Genomic DNA, 15,998 nt, shown 5'->3' on the forward strand with positions numbered 1-15,998 from the left:
TATATCTACATTTCAGATATTTGTGGAAGTTTTGCCGAGAATACGCTGGAAGAGGCAGTGCATAAGAACTTCCTCAACTGGGGTTTTGATTGGAAGCTCTCTGCTTACCTTTAGTTTAAAAAAGTCTCTGTGCTCATTCAAGAGGTTCCACTCTCTGTTGCCCTATGATGATAGTTATATTTGTAACACTCTTCTGAGAGCAATGAACCCATCATAGAATAAATGGAGCCAGTCCATGCCACTTTTTCCATCACTGATATTTTATGATTCACAAGACATTATCTCTCATTTAGTCACCCATGTGTAGAGCAAAATGCATTTTGAAATTAATGTTCTAACTCTCCCTACCAATTTATAATAAGGAATGGGCTGATGGAATTTTGGGATAAGTGTACTTCCCAAGCGCTTAGTACAGTGCTCTGCACACAGTAAGCGCTCAATAAATGCGATTGATGATGATGATGATAAGTGGCCTATAAGATAATTTGACACCTTTTATGTTGTCCAAACAGAGGCAATCCATCCATGATGGCTGCCAGCAAAACTCGAAAGTCACCTTGTATTCCTGCAAAATTCTGCTACCAAACCCTAAAGCCATTATGTTTGGAAGTTTATACTGTGAGACTGTCTGTAAGTCAAAAGCAATACGTGAAATTTCAAAAATATTGACAATCTTCAGATCTGTGAATCCATACAGGAGTTCAGTGAACCTCCACTCACACACATCCTGGCTAGCTTGTTTAGAGTTTACAGTTTTTGTATTATCTTCTAGTATATAAAACTTCACCTTCTAAGGTGACGATATAACACATATGGATATAATGACTATGTAACATCTTCTAAAGAAATGACTACAAATCCTGAATAAATCTGAAGAGACAAGGTACACTATAGAGTGCCATTTATTGGCTTTAGAAGTGTTATAAAACAGACCATATTTATCAGAGGAACTCCACTTAGCACTACACACACACACACACACTCTCTCTCTCTCTCCCTCTCTCTCTCTCTCCACCCCCCACCCCCATCCCACCCCTGAAAGAAACATGAGAATCCACTGTCACTCTGCCTCCCCTCTGGGGCACAAAGATATGCCATTTTCTCTACTACAAAATTCAAACTTTAGTTTCTAATATCCCATTTCAATCCCTGTTTTCACACTCCACTTGCTCTTCTACCCTAGTAATTGCTCTTTTCTTCTTTTTTTAAAATGGTATTTGTTAAGTATCCACTATATGCCGTTTACTGTACTAAGCAATGGCTATAGAATCAAGATAATCAGGTTGGACACAATCACTGTCCCACAACAGGGCTTACAGTCTTAATTTTAAAGATGTGGTAACTAAGGCACAGAGAAGTTAAGTGACTTGCCCAGGCCCACAAAGAAGACAACTGGTAAAGCTGGTATCAGAACCCAGGTCCTCTGACTCTGGGCCACTACTCTTTCCACTAGGCCATGTTGCTTCTCCTTCAGCAAAGTATATGTAATACCTCAATATCTGTAAACAAAATTGTCACTCTGTACATGAATCAGTCTTGCGTCAGGTTTGGTTCTTGATGTGTTGTATGTGAACTATCTATGGATCATTACCCAACTGGAAATGCACTTTCTGGATACACTTCCACATAAAAAAATTTATGTGAGAGTTTGTGTGTGTGTACACTTATATATGTAGATAGATGGACAGATAGATATTTTCTGTAGGAACAATTTAAAAAATAATTTTGGATTTAATTCTGAGCATTAGAATTTTTACTGCATTTTTGATGAGTTGAATTTTATGGTACAGGTTTATCCTATTATTATTGTTAACTTCAAGATTTTTGTTGTCATTGCAGTCTTTCTAGAGGTTGCGTAGCCCATTGTGGGCAGTGATTTTCTCTCTTTATTGCTGAATTCTACTTTCCAAGTGCTTAGTACAGTGTTCTGAACACAGTAAGTGCTCAACAAATACGATTGAATGAATGAATGAAAGTGTTGCCCTAATTAGTGATTCCTGATTTGTACCTTGTTTGGAAATTATGCTGAGTCTTCACTGTAAGAAACATTTCACTGCTTGGGTACCACTACAAATTCCTGGATTCAACTCTCAAACACAAAATGTTACAGTTCTAGGGCATGAATCACAAGAAGGTTACTAAAGCTTCATTGGGATCATTTTCAGAGGCTTCTGGCTCAGTGTTGGGGCCAAACCAAATTATCTGGGAAGGTCCATGGGCTCCAGATTCATTGACTTTTATTCATTTCTATGGTAGGCTTTTTTAATACTAATACCATTCTAGGAGGTTATAAAATAAACCTTTTTCTCCACACTTGGAGAGATTTAACTAGATGTTGCATAAAAAGAGACGTCCAGATTATTACTGTCTGAAGTGAGTTTGTTACTGTTTTAAATAACTACATTTTGTGGCTACCTGTATCCTGTTCAACTGATTATAGTTAAATGACATGATAATTGTCTGCTTTCCTTCTGATCTAAATTTAAGCTCGAAGATTTGTGCCCAGCCCAGCCTGATGTTGTGTACTTCTGCACTCTGCATCAGCAGTTTATTCGTTACAGATAACATGCCTTAAGCTTAATGACATCACCACCATGCTGTTTCAACCACTGCCCACAGTCCTATACCTTATCATTATCATCATTGTGTTCTGCAGACCAGTTGCTTTGAAAGTTTGACATAAGGCAGATATAAATTATGTATAAGAAACAAAGTAATGCAAAACAAATTCTACACTACTAAACATGAATGAATGCTGGTTCTACATTTTGAGACCAAGTCTATGACAATAGAACCTTCTACTGTCAATGTTGGATATTTTAGAATACAGACTTATTCCTTTCCAATGTCTTTTTAATAGTGCTAAAACCATAACCAAGAATACCAACTACTCTCCCAAGAAGAAGCACTGGTTATAGTCCACTGTCAGTTTTTGTAAGTAACCTACCTTGAAAATCTTGCCTTTTGCAAAACTACTGTACCTTCCAGGATGAAATTTGAGTGGTGCAAGGAGAGGTGAAATGGAAGGAGCTTCTACTGTGAGCTCACCTCCTCCAAGAGGCCTTCCCAGACTAAACCCCCTTTTTCCTCTCCTCCTCTCCATCCCCCCGCCATACCTCCTTCCCCTCCCCACACCACTTGTATATAGGTTAGTATAGATTTACTACTGTATTTATTTTACTTATACATATTTAATATTCTATTTATTTTGTTAATGATGTGCATCTAGCTTTAATTCTATTTGTTCTGTCGACTGGACACCTGTCCACATGTTTTGTCTTGTTGTCTGTCTTCCCCTTCTAGACTGTGAGCCCATTGTTGGGTAGGGACCGTCTCTATATGTTGCCAACTTACACTTCCTAAGCACTTAGTACAGTACTCTGCACACAGTAAGCGCTCAATAAATACGATTGAATGAATGAATGAAAGGAGGAAGGAACTGGGACATTCTCTGAAAAGGGTAAAGCTTCCAGAAATCTAGCAAACATGAACATTCAGTATTTGAGGATCTAAGAAATAAGGGAAAAGCCACAACACACTTTTCCCTTGTCTTCTATCACTTCAATATTTCATGGCTAAGCCTGCATTGACATATGCATAATGGACACCCAGTACATGGTAGGTGCTCAAAACAGTAAATATTGAGCCCCACTGTCATTAGGGAAGCTTTGAGGCCTACAACAAACACAGCCTTTCTATATAGCCAACCTCTGCAGAAGTCACTGGACCACCAGGTTGCTGGCCAGGGGTCTTTGAAACAGATGGATGTGTCATTCATTCATTCATTCATTTGATCATATTTATTGAGTGCTTACTGTGTGCAGAGCATTGTACTAAGCATTTGGGAGGGTACACTACAACAATAAATGGACACATTCCCTGTCCACAAAGAGCTTACAGTCCATAGTGGGCAAATGAAAAAGTTGGCTGTCTTTCAACAGGGACTGCCCTCACATGGGCACACACCTATTTATTCATTCATGCTCTGAAATTAATTCTCCAGGTCAGAAGTAAGGGCCCTGGAGGGATAGAAGGCAAATCCAAGTGATAACTCCTTGAGCCACACATGTAAACAGGGGGCTTTGGCCTTCCAGCCTGTAATTACTGAATGCTGTTCACCAAAAAGACCCAATATTGATGAAAAGAAAGGAATAAAAACCGATAATATGAAATCTCATCACATCTTTTCGAGTGGAACATAGAATTTGAAAGAAGGGAAGCGAAACTTGAGTCCCACTTTTCTAAAGCTACAAACTATGTAATATCAAGTTCCAGGTGTGAACATGTTTAACAGGCTAATGCCTTTCCATTTCTGAGGAACAAAGAAATTGTTCACTTGAATCTTGCTACTAAGATAAAGCTAGCTATAATGAGTGTCAATGCATAAAGATCATCAGAAAGACAAAATGTTCATCCACTGGGTAAGAAAGCAAAGGAGAGCTCGCCCCTTTATATACAGTCTAAACCAAATGGTTCCATCCAAAGGGTGGAATAGGTCTAAGACCTATCACTAAGCTAGAAAACAGCCAATAGTTTATCGGTTTTAGCAGGTCTCAATTTCAGCATCGTTCTTTCTTCAAACATTTTCTTCATTTACAGAATCGTAAAAAAAAAAGCTTGGATGAATCCTACATTATAAGTACCACATGCCAATATTTGATATTTGTCTCATTTAGAGCAGAAAATAGGATGAAGCTGTTTAGTTCTGCTTTGGTGAATTACTTTAGGCAAAACCTATTCAAGGTTTTGAAGGTTGTGAAGCTAGACAGAGTGCTTTTGCCAAATTTGTTTAAGCCAGGTCTATATTTAACCAATCAGTGCAATGTGATTTTTTTTTCAAACAGTTTGAAAACCCTCCTACCCTACCGTTTTGTTTTAATTGAAAGAATGGAGTATGGAAAAAGTCTAGATTACAAAAGATGATCAAAGGGAATGTAGATGTCATGGCAACCAATGTGATTTTCATAAATCTTGTGCTAATTTTGATAAATGTGACATGGGCTCAGGAGATTACTGCTCTCAACTCTACCCTTTCTACTCAGCTTGACTCACTCGCTCACCTTTCCCTTCACCGCTCTCGTACCACTAACCCACAGCCCTGGATCACTGCCACTGTCCGCTTCCTTCGCTCTTATGCTCGAGCTGCCGAACGCTGCTGGTGAAAGTCTAAACACCTTGCCAACCTCGTTCACTTCAAGTTTATCCTTTCCTGCCTTAACTCAGCCCTCTCCTCTGCCAGACAAAACTATTTCTCCTCCATTATTGACACCCATGCCCATCATCCCTGTCAGCTCTTCCGTACATTCAACTCCCTTCTCAGGCCCCCTGTTCCTCCCCCTCCTCCTTCCCTCACCCCCAACGATCTGGCCTCCTACTTCATTAATAAAATTCAATCCATCAGGCCCGACCTCCCCAAAGTCACTCCCCCGCCTTCTCCAACCCCCCAGCTCTCAACACTCTCTGCTACTCTCCCATCCTTCCCAGCAGTATCCTCAGAGGAGCTCTCCTCCCTCCTCTCAAGTGCTACTCCAGCCACCTGTGCTTCTGACCCCATTCCCTCTCATCTCATGCAATCTCTCACTCCATCCCTTCTCCCCTCCTTAACTTCCATCTTCAACCGCTCACTCTCCACTGGTTCCTTCCCCTCTGCCTTCAAACATGCCCATGTCTCTCCCATCCTAAAAACACCCTCTCTTGACCCCACCTCACCTTCTAGTTATCGCCCCATCTCCCTCCTACCATTCCTTTCCAAACTCCTTGAACGAGTCATCTACATGCGCTGCCTCGAATTGCTCAACACAAACTCTCTCCTCGACCCCCTCCAGTCTGGCTTTTGTCCCCTACATTCCATGGAAACTGCCCTCTCAGAGGTCACCAATGACCTCCTGCTTGCCAAATCCAACGGCTCATACTCTATCCTAATCCTCCTCGACCTCTCAGCTGCCTTCGACACTGTGGACCACCCCCTTCTCCTCAACACGCTATCCAACCTTGGCTTCACAGACTCCGTCCTCTCCTGGTTCTCCTCTTATCTTTCCAGTCGGTCATTCTCAGTCTCTTTTGCAGGCTCCTCCTCCCCCTCCCATCCCCTTACTGTGGGGGTTCCTCAAGGCTCAGTTCTTGGTCCCCTTCTGTTCTCGATCTACACTCACTCCCTTGGTGACCTCATTCGCTCCCATGGCTTCAACTATCATCTCTACGCTGATGACACCCAAATCTACATCTCTGCCCCTGCTCTCTCCCCCTCCCTCGAGGCTCGCATCTCCTCCTGCCTTCAGGACATCTCCATCTGGATGTCTGCCCACCACCTAAAACTCAACATGTCCAAGACTGAACTCTTTATCTTCCCTCCCAAACCCTGCCCTCTCCCTGACTTTCCCATCACTGTTGACAGCACTACCATCCTTCCTGTCTCACAGGCCCACAACCTTGGTGTCATCCTCGACTCTGCTCTCTAGTTCACCCCTCACATCCAAGCTGTCACCAAAACCTGCCGGTCTCAGCTCTGCAACATTACCAAGATCCGCCCTTTCCTCTCCATCCAAACTGCTACCCTGCTCGTTCAAGCTCTCATCCTACCCCGTCTGGATTACTGTATCAGCCTCCTCTCCAATCTCCCATCCTCTTGTCTCTCCCCACTTCAATCCATACTTCACGCCACTGACCGGATTGTCTTTGTCCAGAAACGCTCTGGGCATGTTACTCCCCTCCTCAAAAATCTCCAGTGGCTACCAATCAATCTGCGCATCAGGCAGAAACTCCTCACCCTCAGCTTCAAGGCTCTCCATCACCTCGCCCCCTCCTACCTCACCTCCCTTCTCTCCTTCTACAGCCCAGCCCGCACCCTCCGCTCCTCTGCCGCTAATCTCCTCACCGTGCCTCCTTCTCACCTGTCCCACCATCGACCCCCCGCCCACGTCCTCCCCCTGCCTGGAATGCCCTCCCTCCCAACATCCGCCAAGCTAGCTCTCTTCCTCCCTTCAAGGCCCTACTGAGAGCTCACCTCCTCCAGGAGGCCTTCCCAGACTGAGTCCTGGAGCAGAGGGCGGAGCCCTCTCCTTCCTCTCCATCCCCATCTTGCCTCCTTCCCTTCCCCACAGCACCTGTATATATGTATATATGATTGTACATATTTATTACTCTATTTATTTATTTTACTTGTACATATCTATTGTATTTATTTTATTCTGTTAATATGTTTGGTTTTGTTCTCTGTCTCACCCTTCTAGACTGTGAGCCCACTGTTGGGTAGGGACCGTCTCTATATGTTGCCAACTAGTACTTCCCAAGTGCTTAGTACAGTGCTCTGCACACAGTAAGCGCTCAATAAATATGATTGATTGATTGATTGAGTCCTTGGGGTACAGATTATTTTTGCATTATTGAGGAAAACTGAAAGAATGTTCCAAGTTATGTACATAGAAATCTTTGCAAGGAACACATTGGCATCAAAGGCATTTATTTTCCTTTGATTGCTTCATCAATAAAATTCTCCAGTAATGATAACCTCCAACTCACCACAATCTGGACCAACAAGAAAGGGTTTTTTCCTCCCACAGAACACACTTATTCAAGTCAGCCTATCTGACTTTTTTGCCCCTCTCAGGACTATGCCTTAACAAAGTAAACGTTCATAGAAGAGATCAGTTCAGAAGGAAGCAAAGAAGGCTATTACATTCATTAAAGGAGTTGTTGAGTATTAAAAAAAATCTTTGGAAAGCTAAGCACTACATTAAAGGAAAAAAGCCTTCCAAACATAACATACTTTCACTTTAACACCCTTTCAACAGCATTACTAGAGCATTCAACTAAAATTCAATGCTGAAGACTTGGAATACTATTGTAAGTTTCATGGGAGAGAGGCAAATGACTTTTCTATCCCCAGAGAAACCAGAGATAAAAGAGGATATGAGGTAGTGTTTTTGAAAACAAGTTTGTCCAAAAGTGATAACTTTGAAATTTAATAGAATTTTTAAAGTGGCAATGTTTCACAATGAGGATGGACATTCTACTAGAGCTAACTTACAAGAAAATTAGAGAAGACTGTATTCCTCATGTGTGTGTGTGTGTGTGTGTGTGTGCGCGCGTGTGTGTGTGTGCATGTGCGTGTGAAAGAATGCACTTGGGGTTAAGTGTAGGAGGATGACAATTTAGGGCTTAAACAGGGTTCACAACAAAATCCAACAATGGTAGCCTTTGAAGTGAATCCAAATTACTACGGAGTCAGCAAGTATTGAATAAGTTGGAGTTCAGTTGTCTACATTTATTCTGTACCTAAAGCACATGAAGATTCAGCAAGAAAAAGTAGAGTTGTGTAACAGGAACCAAGAGAATGCCTAGTGAAAAGAAAGACATGACGGAGAGAAAACCCTAGTACTCTATATGTTGTGGGCAGAGAACATATCTACCAACTACGCTGTACTGTACTCTCCCAAGTGCTTAGTACAGTGCCCAGCACACCAGTGAGCACTCAATAAATGTCACTGATTGATTTGTTGTGGGCAGGGAATGTGTCTACCAAGTCTGTTATATTATACTTTCCCAAGCTATTAGTATGATTCTCTGCACACAATAAGTGCTCAATAAATACAAGTGATTGATAATGATTCCTTCATTTTCCACTCACTTGCAGAGGAAAACGTTTTCCTGCACAGAAAACAGATAATTCTCTCCTTCAAACTTGTTCAGTTCTTTACATGCATCTTCCATTGCTCCTTTTCTTTCTTGTTTAGAGTCCTACCTCTTTCACAAACCCCAACCTCACATCTTTCCTTGAGAAAACAGATGCCTTTTCATCGTGGCCCCAACTATCTTGCCCCTATGTCAGCGCCATTAAAAATATTTAAGTTGGTTTTGAATGATTTGAGTGCCAAGTTCATTTTTCTATGCCACACCTATAGTCCTAATTAGACAACATCAACAGATGGACTGACTCAAAGGTCTTTGGACTTTGAAATAAACCTTAGCATTCTGAAATAGGAAAACAACAATTCTGTATCTATGACTTTGTATTTTTATTCAGTTAGTGTTGTTCCTTTTAATTACTGTATCTGCAATCACAAGACCCCCAAAATGGGGTTCTACTGACAGCTATCACTTTAGAACATTTTTGGTCAGAACTGTCAAACCAAATTGAACCTTTGAACCATATAATTCATGGCCCTGCCACATAGCAAGTGACATCATGCTCAATGTAATGTGATGACAACATTGCATCATGTGGCTATTTCACCACAACAGATGTGTATTGCCTGTAGGGATGGGAGATGAGAGAAAAAAGCAAGTGGGAGAGAAAAGGAAAGGGGAGGATGAGATGGGAAAAGAGGAGGGTTAGAAGAGGTGAGGGTAAAAGGAGGGAAAGGGGAAGGAAACAGAGGAGATGGTAGAGCAAGAGAAAGAAGGGAAGAGGGTAAATTGGGGAAGAAGGGGAAGAAAAGGGAGGGAAAGAAGAGGAGGAACAGCAGAAAAGAAGGATAGGGAAAAGGAGGGAAGATGGGGTGGTCCTGTCCTCAACTCACCAGAGCCAGGAAGGAAGGAGAAAGGCAGGAACCGATGGTCCACCTCTTTCCCCATTCCTTCCCACAGCCTGCTGGTGCTGGGAGAGAAGGAGAGGTGTGCGGCTGTGGACTGGTTCTTTCCTCACCTCCTATACCTTCTCTTGCTCAGCCTTTACTACAGTTTACTCAGGGTCCAATTTGAATGAGGGGGGGGGCTACTTCCAAGACCGTTGTGTGTCCTACCCTGAGAATAAGGGCGAAAATGGGGAGAAACAGAGCAAAACAACTTACATGTGGTAGTAGTGGCAGCAGTAGTAATAACAGTATTTATCAAGTTTTTACTGTGTGCAGAGTGCTCTCCCATGTGCTTTGTACAGCACCCTGCAAGTAAACACTCACTCAATAAATACAATTGATTGAACAATTATACAGGTGGAAATTAGATGATGGTATATAGCTGGCTGTGTTTTTTCCTCTTCATCCTCTTCCACCACTGCTATTTAATTGCTCCCAGACTTGGTGTTCTTGGGGCTGAAGATAAGTGTTGATGGTCCCTACACAGAGGCTGAACTTGTCTTCTGCCCTGGCACTCTCCTGCCCATTATGCAGCTTTCCCACAGCTGACATCTGTGAGTATGGCCTCCACTCCAGTATAAGCAGACTCCTTCCTTGACTGGCTTGGCTGGCCTTTCTCAGTGCTTCTGCCGCTTGCTGGGGGTGTGGGTGTGTGTGGGGAGCAGAGAGGGACAAGAGCATCTTAAGCTCACCCTGCCACCTGGTGAGGAAGTTTGCTGCCAACTTGGCTCCCCCATAGCCCCTTTATGGCCCAAAGAGGCTGAATGCTCCAGATACTTCCTGCATAGCTTTTTTCCCTCAAGGAACCAAGTCTGTGGGTGGGGACCTTTTCTCGAGAATCACATTTAAATCCAAGAAGAAGCATATGTGGCTCACGATCTAAAGGTTCCCAACCCCTCCTTTAGATTAATCTATCTGAATGAATTTATCTGTACAGGTACATACATGCTTTAATATATGACTCTTGAGAGGAAAAATGAAAGGTTCGTCACTTCACAAGCACATGTATACCAAATCCGTGGGAGCAAATAGGTTATTTAAAACTTTTGTTTCAAAATTAATTTTGCATTTGGATTCATTTGGATGTAAACCTGCCTATCCAAGGGAAGTAAAAAGAATTTGAAAATTATATTATTCAATACTTTAAGTGCTGACCATTTTAAGATGTGGCATGGAAGTGCAAAACTTTTTTGACCAGTTAAACATAGTATTATCAATCATTCTCTGCTACATCCTTTCAGCACTTTCAATGGCAGAACAACTCTGAAAATACCCTCTTACTATCTGGAGGGGAGAATGCTTGGCTAACTGGCCTAAAGGACTGGACTTCGGGTCATCTTTGGTGTTATGAAAGCAGGGCTACCAGGGTTAAGATATAATGGGGGATAAAAGGGAGAGGGAAAGAAAGAAGGGAAGTGGGGGGAGACAGAATAAACTGACCAAGAGAGGGGAAAGAGAGGAAGAAAGGAGAAAGCAAAAATGATAATAATTGTGGTACTAAGTGCTTACTATGTACTAAGCGCTGTGATAGATACAATACAATCAGATTAGACAGAGTCCCCCAATCAGAGGGGAAGAAGGATGGATATTTAATTCTCATTTTACTGATGAAGAAGCTGAGGTATAGAGAAGGTGCGTGACTTGTCAGAGGTCTCACAACAGGGAAGTGACAAAGGTGGAATTAGAACCCAAGTCTCCTGATTCTCTGTAGTAACCCAGGCCATACTGGAGGCTCATTACCATAAGGTTTTCCTCCATGTTCCCTCAAGGGGAAGTGGTGGTGAAAACAGCATAGCCCAGGATGGACTGGTTCAGCTGTGGCTGCAGCTTTATGCCGGTGATAACAGAGGCTGTGGAAGACAGTGGCTCCAAGTGAACTGGTATGGCCTTGGACCTTCCTCTCAGGGTCACCCCACTTCTGTTAGTGCGGTGGTGACAGGCCAAATGGTGGCCCTCTCTAAACTGCTCTATCTCAGGCCCAATATTAGAAGCTTCTTATACAGCTGTAACAGCACATTTGGCTGTGATGGAAAACTCCTATGAATGGCCTCAGAATGGTGACGATGCCTTCAGAAAAGGCAAGAAAGAGCAGTGGAAGAGGTTGGACAGCAGCCACCTCCTTCTCCTCGCCAGTGATGTGCCAACAACATTCTAGCTGTAGGTTTCCCTTCTACCCCCTCTGCTGAAGGTATTAGACTCTGCCCTAGACTTTTCAAGTTACCATCCATTGGTCCCAAAGCTGAGCGAAAGCTATTTCCTAATTTCAAGATAGACTAGAGAGTTCTATTTACTAAAACTCTGGAGCAGGTTCCAGATCAACTAGTTTTGCATGAGTTTAACCCCTCAAAGAGAGCAGATGAGAACAAGGTTTGAAGTCGCTGAAGGCAACTACTATCAAAATGTGGAGATGATCCCAGCAACTATGCTGTTTCTCAATGAGTGTAGCTCCTCTCTTTGAAACCCTTTTACTCAGCAATAGCATGAAAGTGTAAATTATTTTCTAATTTCAAAATTGGCTAGATGGTTCTATTTACTAAAACTCTGGAGCAAGTTCCAGATTGACTCATCTTGCATGAGTTTAACCCTTCAAAGAGAGCAGAGGAAAGTAGTGTTTGTAGTCACTGAAGGGAATTGCTATCAAAATGTGGAGATGATCATAGATAGGAACTATGCCATTTCTCAATGAATGTAGCTCCTCTCTTTGAAGCCCTTTTACTCAGCGGTAATATGAAAGATAAGATTGATAGTAACCCCTTCTAGGGTAACTTAGAATGCAGAACTCTGCTACAGCCTTTTAGTTTCTTTTGTTAGGTGGTTTGAAAGAAATATGCATGGGGAAAAAAGAAAAATGGTTTTGCAAGGAAAAAATTGAAATATAAGTTTTGAAATGAGAAACATATGTGTAATCAGTATAAATCTTTCATCCTTTTTCCAACCCGAAATAGCTTCCATTTGCATAGGTGTGCTTTCATACAGAGCCTTCAAGAACCTAGAAGAGATATACATGGCAGGTAATTCAGAGGTTGCCATGGCACATTTCAGGAAATCACGAAAATCACTGTGACAATGATCAGGGCCCAGCTTAAAATAGATTTTTAAAATGCTGAATACCAGACACTGAATGCATGAAGACAAGTATGTACCTTTTTAAAAAGATATATTCATTCATTCATTCAATCGTATTTATTGAGCACTTACTGTGTGCAGAGCACTGTACTAAGTGCTTGGGGATACATGGATACAAGGAGACCAAGGAGAGAGTTTATGCTCTGATCTATCACAGGCCCTGCTCTTAGTTCAGGAGAGAAAAATGGGTGCGTCCTCTAGGCACTTTTGCCATTTCTGTAGTAACTTTTTTCTTGGTATCATCAGTTTTTACTACTTAACTGGGGAAGCAGCATAGATCAGTGGAAAGAGCCTGGGCTTTGGAGTCAGAGGTCATGGGTTCAAATCCCGGCTCCGCCACTTGTCAGCTGTGTGACTTTGGGCAAGTCACTTCACTTCTCTGGGCCTCAGTTCCCTATCTGTAAAATGGGGATTAAGACTGTGAGCCCCCCCGTGGGACAACCTGATCACCTTGTAAACTTCCCAGCACTTAGAACAGTGCTTTGCACATAGTAAGCGCTTAACAAATGCCATTATTATTATTATTATTACTTAACCAGATTGTCACATTTGAACCCTTGCATTCAACATACTGTTCAATTGATCTCTGCTAGTAACTTAAACTTTTATTTCATGATTTTTAACTCCCTCCACTGCTCAGCTCCAGGGTAGTAATAAACTAGTGAACCACTTCCAACTGGCTGCCTGTATATTCTAGATCTAACATTTGAGCTGCAGGTCTATCATTATATTTCCTGCTATTATACATTTAACAGCATTCAAATAGTTTCATTAAAGCACCATTTCAAAGGCCAATGTTCTTCTTGGGAGGTAGACAGGAAGGAGACAGAGGTGATGGTGGTGAGATGTTATTGACGTGTGTGATTTTTTTGGGTGTTACTTTCTACCATAATCTTTTGATGTAACAGGAGTCCTGCTTAAGGAGAAGTGTTGGACGGAGAGATATGGTCCTAAATTGAATTAAATTTTTGCAACGATTCTCTCAATTCATTTTTACAGTATAGTTTCAAGAGAAAATAATGCTTAAAAAGCACTTCTTCCACCAAATGACTAGCAGTCACCTCCACTTGATAAAATGCTTTTGAAACAATTCATTGAATTATAGAGTTATAGTAAATAAATCTGCAAAAGCACATGGTAAGAAACACATATCTCCGTTTTGCTTTTGGAACATCTGTGACCTCACTGAACTGTCATTTCAAAACCAAGCAATCTACATACTATGATGTTTTCTGTTTTTTAACAGTGACTTGCATCAGTTTGATGCCATTTTAACCACCAGGCAAAAGTCTTCAATCTTGGCCTCTTACAGACTATGCTGTGTGAACAGAAAACCAACTGAAAGCTGAGTCTCCAAGACTCTTAACACTTATGCGTGTGGCATCAAATTACACTTATATCATCTGGAGGAGGAACACAAGTAGAATCCAGCCAAAGGGTCAAACCTCGGTTTGGTTTGTTTTATTTTTTCAGGCAAACTTTCTGAGGGTCATGGAGGTCATAAAATTCCTACCTTTTAAAGGAGCCCATTGTTAATAATTTGTTCATCACAGCTCCCTCAACCTCACCAAAAAAATTTCCAGTCTGAAAGGGAAGAATAGAAGACATGAGGGGAAGTGAGGATAAATACTATGCAAACCAGCAGTGGAGAAAATGAAAACTGACACAGCCCATGTCTAGGGCTTGACAAGAATACTTTTGACAGTTACAAAGATAGGTTTTCAGGGCTACTGTTACATAAAAATTGAAAAGGATTTAACAGTCATGATAAATTAAGGGATTACAAAGTAAACCACTAAGCAGATGTGAAAATGTACACAATAGAGAAGGTATATTACATAATATCTTATGTTGGAATTAAAAGATTCATAGCAAAAATCTTGTGCAGAAATTGTACTAATCTGAGCAAAACCTCTTGCAATTAAAATGTTATCCTGTAAAGATATAAATAGGCTATGAAAAAGTTTTCTAAAGAATAATAAAAAAAGAACTGTTTAAGGGAACAGATTGTTCACAGAGCAATCCTATAACCAGTCTGTCTTTTAGGGTCAGTTCACAATCACAATCACTTTCTGCAGAATGACCTATTTTGCCTATAAGTACTTAGTAAATGGATGATAAAAAAAATAAAAATACCTGACACCTCACATTGAGAAGCAAAGGCATTGAGGACATTATGAATATACTTAGAGGCAAGATTGAGTCTTCCTGATAATGGTTTTGCCCACTGACATCTATTCAACCTATGAGAGTGATGCTAAGACATGTAAGCATGAAAAGCCCGCATTAAGTTTTGTATGAGTTGCTTTTTTGTATATAAGGCTTTAACCCAAGCCCAGATTGAGTTGGTTTGATGAGTTCTTTATTGCTATATCTAGACTCACCATATAATCATGTACCATGTTCAGTGTGCTACCTAAACCTCAGTGATCTGGGGCTCTGTTTTAATGGTGGGAGCTGAGCACTGCAAATTTTACAAAAAAGCGAGGTTGCCTTCACCTTCTGCACAGCTCAAAACCACGCACTCTACTTGGTCAGTGAAGACACGGTTTATAAGGGGAAAAATATGTCAGAATTTACAGGGGAAAGTGCCAAATTACATAAATTCCATAGATTTTGTATTAACTAAACCCCAATTCCATTACAAGTAACTTAGTTGACCTCAAGTATGCACCTGGGAGTTTTCAGGCAGAAAAGCTTACAGACTTAGCCAAAAAAGAAAAAAGGCATTCCTCTGTCTGAATAGTGAGTATTGCCTTTTTCACTCAAGGGAAACTTGGAACCTTTTCCAAAATATGTGGGTGTGTTCAGCCTGCTAGGAGCTAGGAGAACATTTGTATTTCATGTGCATAAATACACCAATTTCAATGGAGCTACTTGTTTGATGGAGAAGAATTATACTAATTAGGGGACAGGAAGTCAGTCAACATCAAACAAGCCCAGACTAAAAAGATTGGCAGAACTTTAGATATTAGGAAATTTGACTATCAAGTCATATCCCAGTCTTATTCCAGTGCAAGGTAATAGAAGTATGAATGTAAGACTGCCACATTTGATAGTTGGAAAGGAATAGCAGCAGTAACAATAAATGTTATCCAACATTAGAATCATTAGCTTCCTTAGGAAGTCAAAATCTTTCCTCTGTTCATTTTAATACAATAGTTTTGTTATTCTTCACTGACACATATTTTGTATCATATAAACACAAACATACATTTTGAGGTGGCAATTATTTTTGTTGTTGTTTGTTTTGTTTTTTAAAGCTATTCATCCATGACCTAGTGAAAAGCAGCATGAGGT

General features: G+C 41.2%; 1 protein-coding gene across 1 annotated transcript in view; it reads right to left on the reverse strand.

The window, feature by feature from the left end:
- CACNA2D3 (calcium voltage-gated channel auxiliary subunit alpha2delta 3) overlaps positions 1-15,998 on the reverse strand; it is a 1,043,639-nt gene that overhangs the window by 61,481 nt on the left and 966,160 nt on the right. The window contains exon 31 of the mRNA XM_038772667.1: positions 14,212-14,282. Coding sequence (XP_038628595.1) covers positions 14,212-14,282 — 71 coding nt within the window. The remainder of the gene's footprint in view (positions 1-14,211; positions 14,283-15,998) is intronic.

This window comes from Tachyglossus aculeatus, chromosome X1 (genome assembly GCF_015852505.1).
Source record: "Tachyglossus aculeatus isolate mTacAcu1 chromosome X1, mTacAcu1.pri, whole genome shotgun sequence".
Classification (NCBI taxonomy): Eukaryota; Metazoa; Chordata; class Mammalia; order Monotremata; family Tachyglossidae; genus Tachyglossus; species Tachyglossus aculeatus.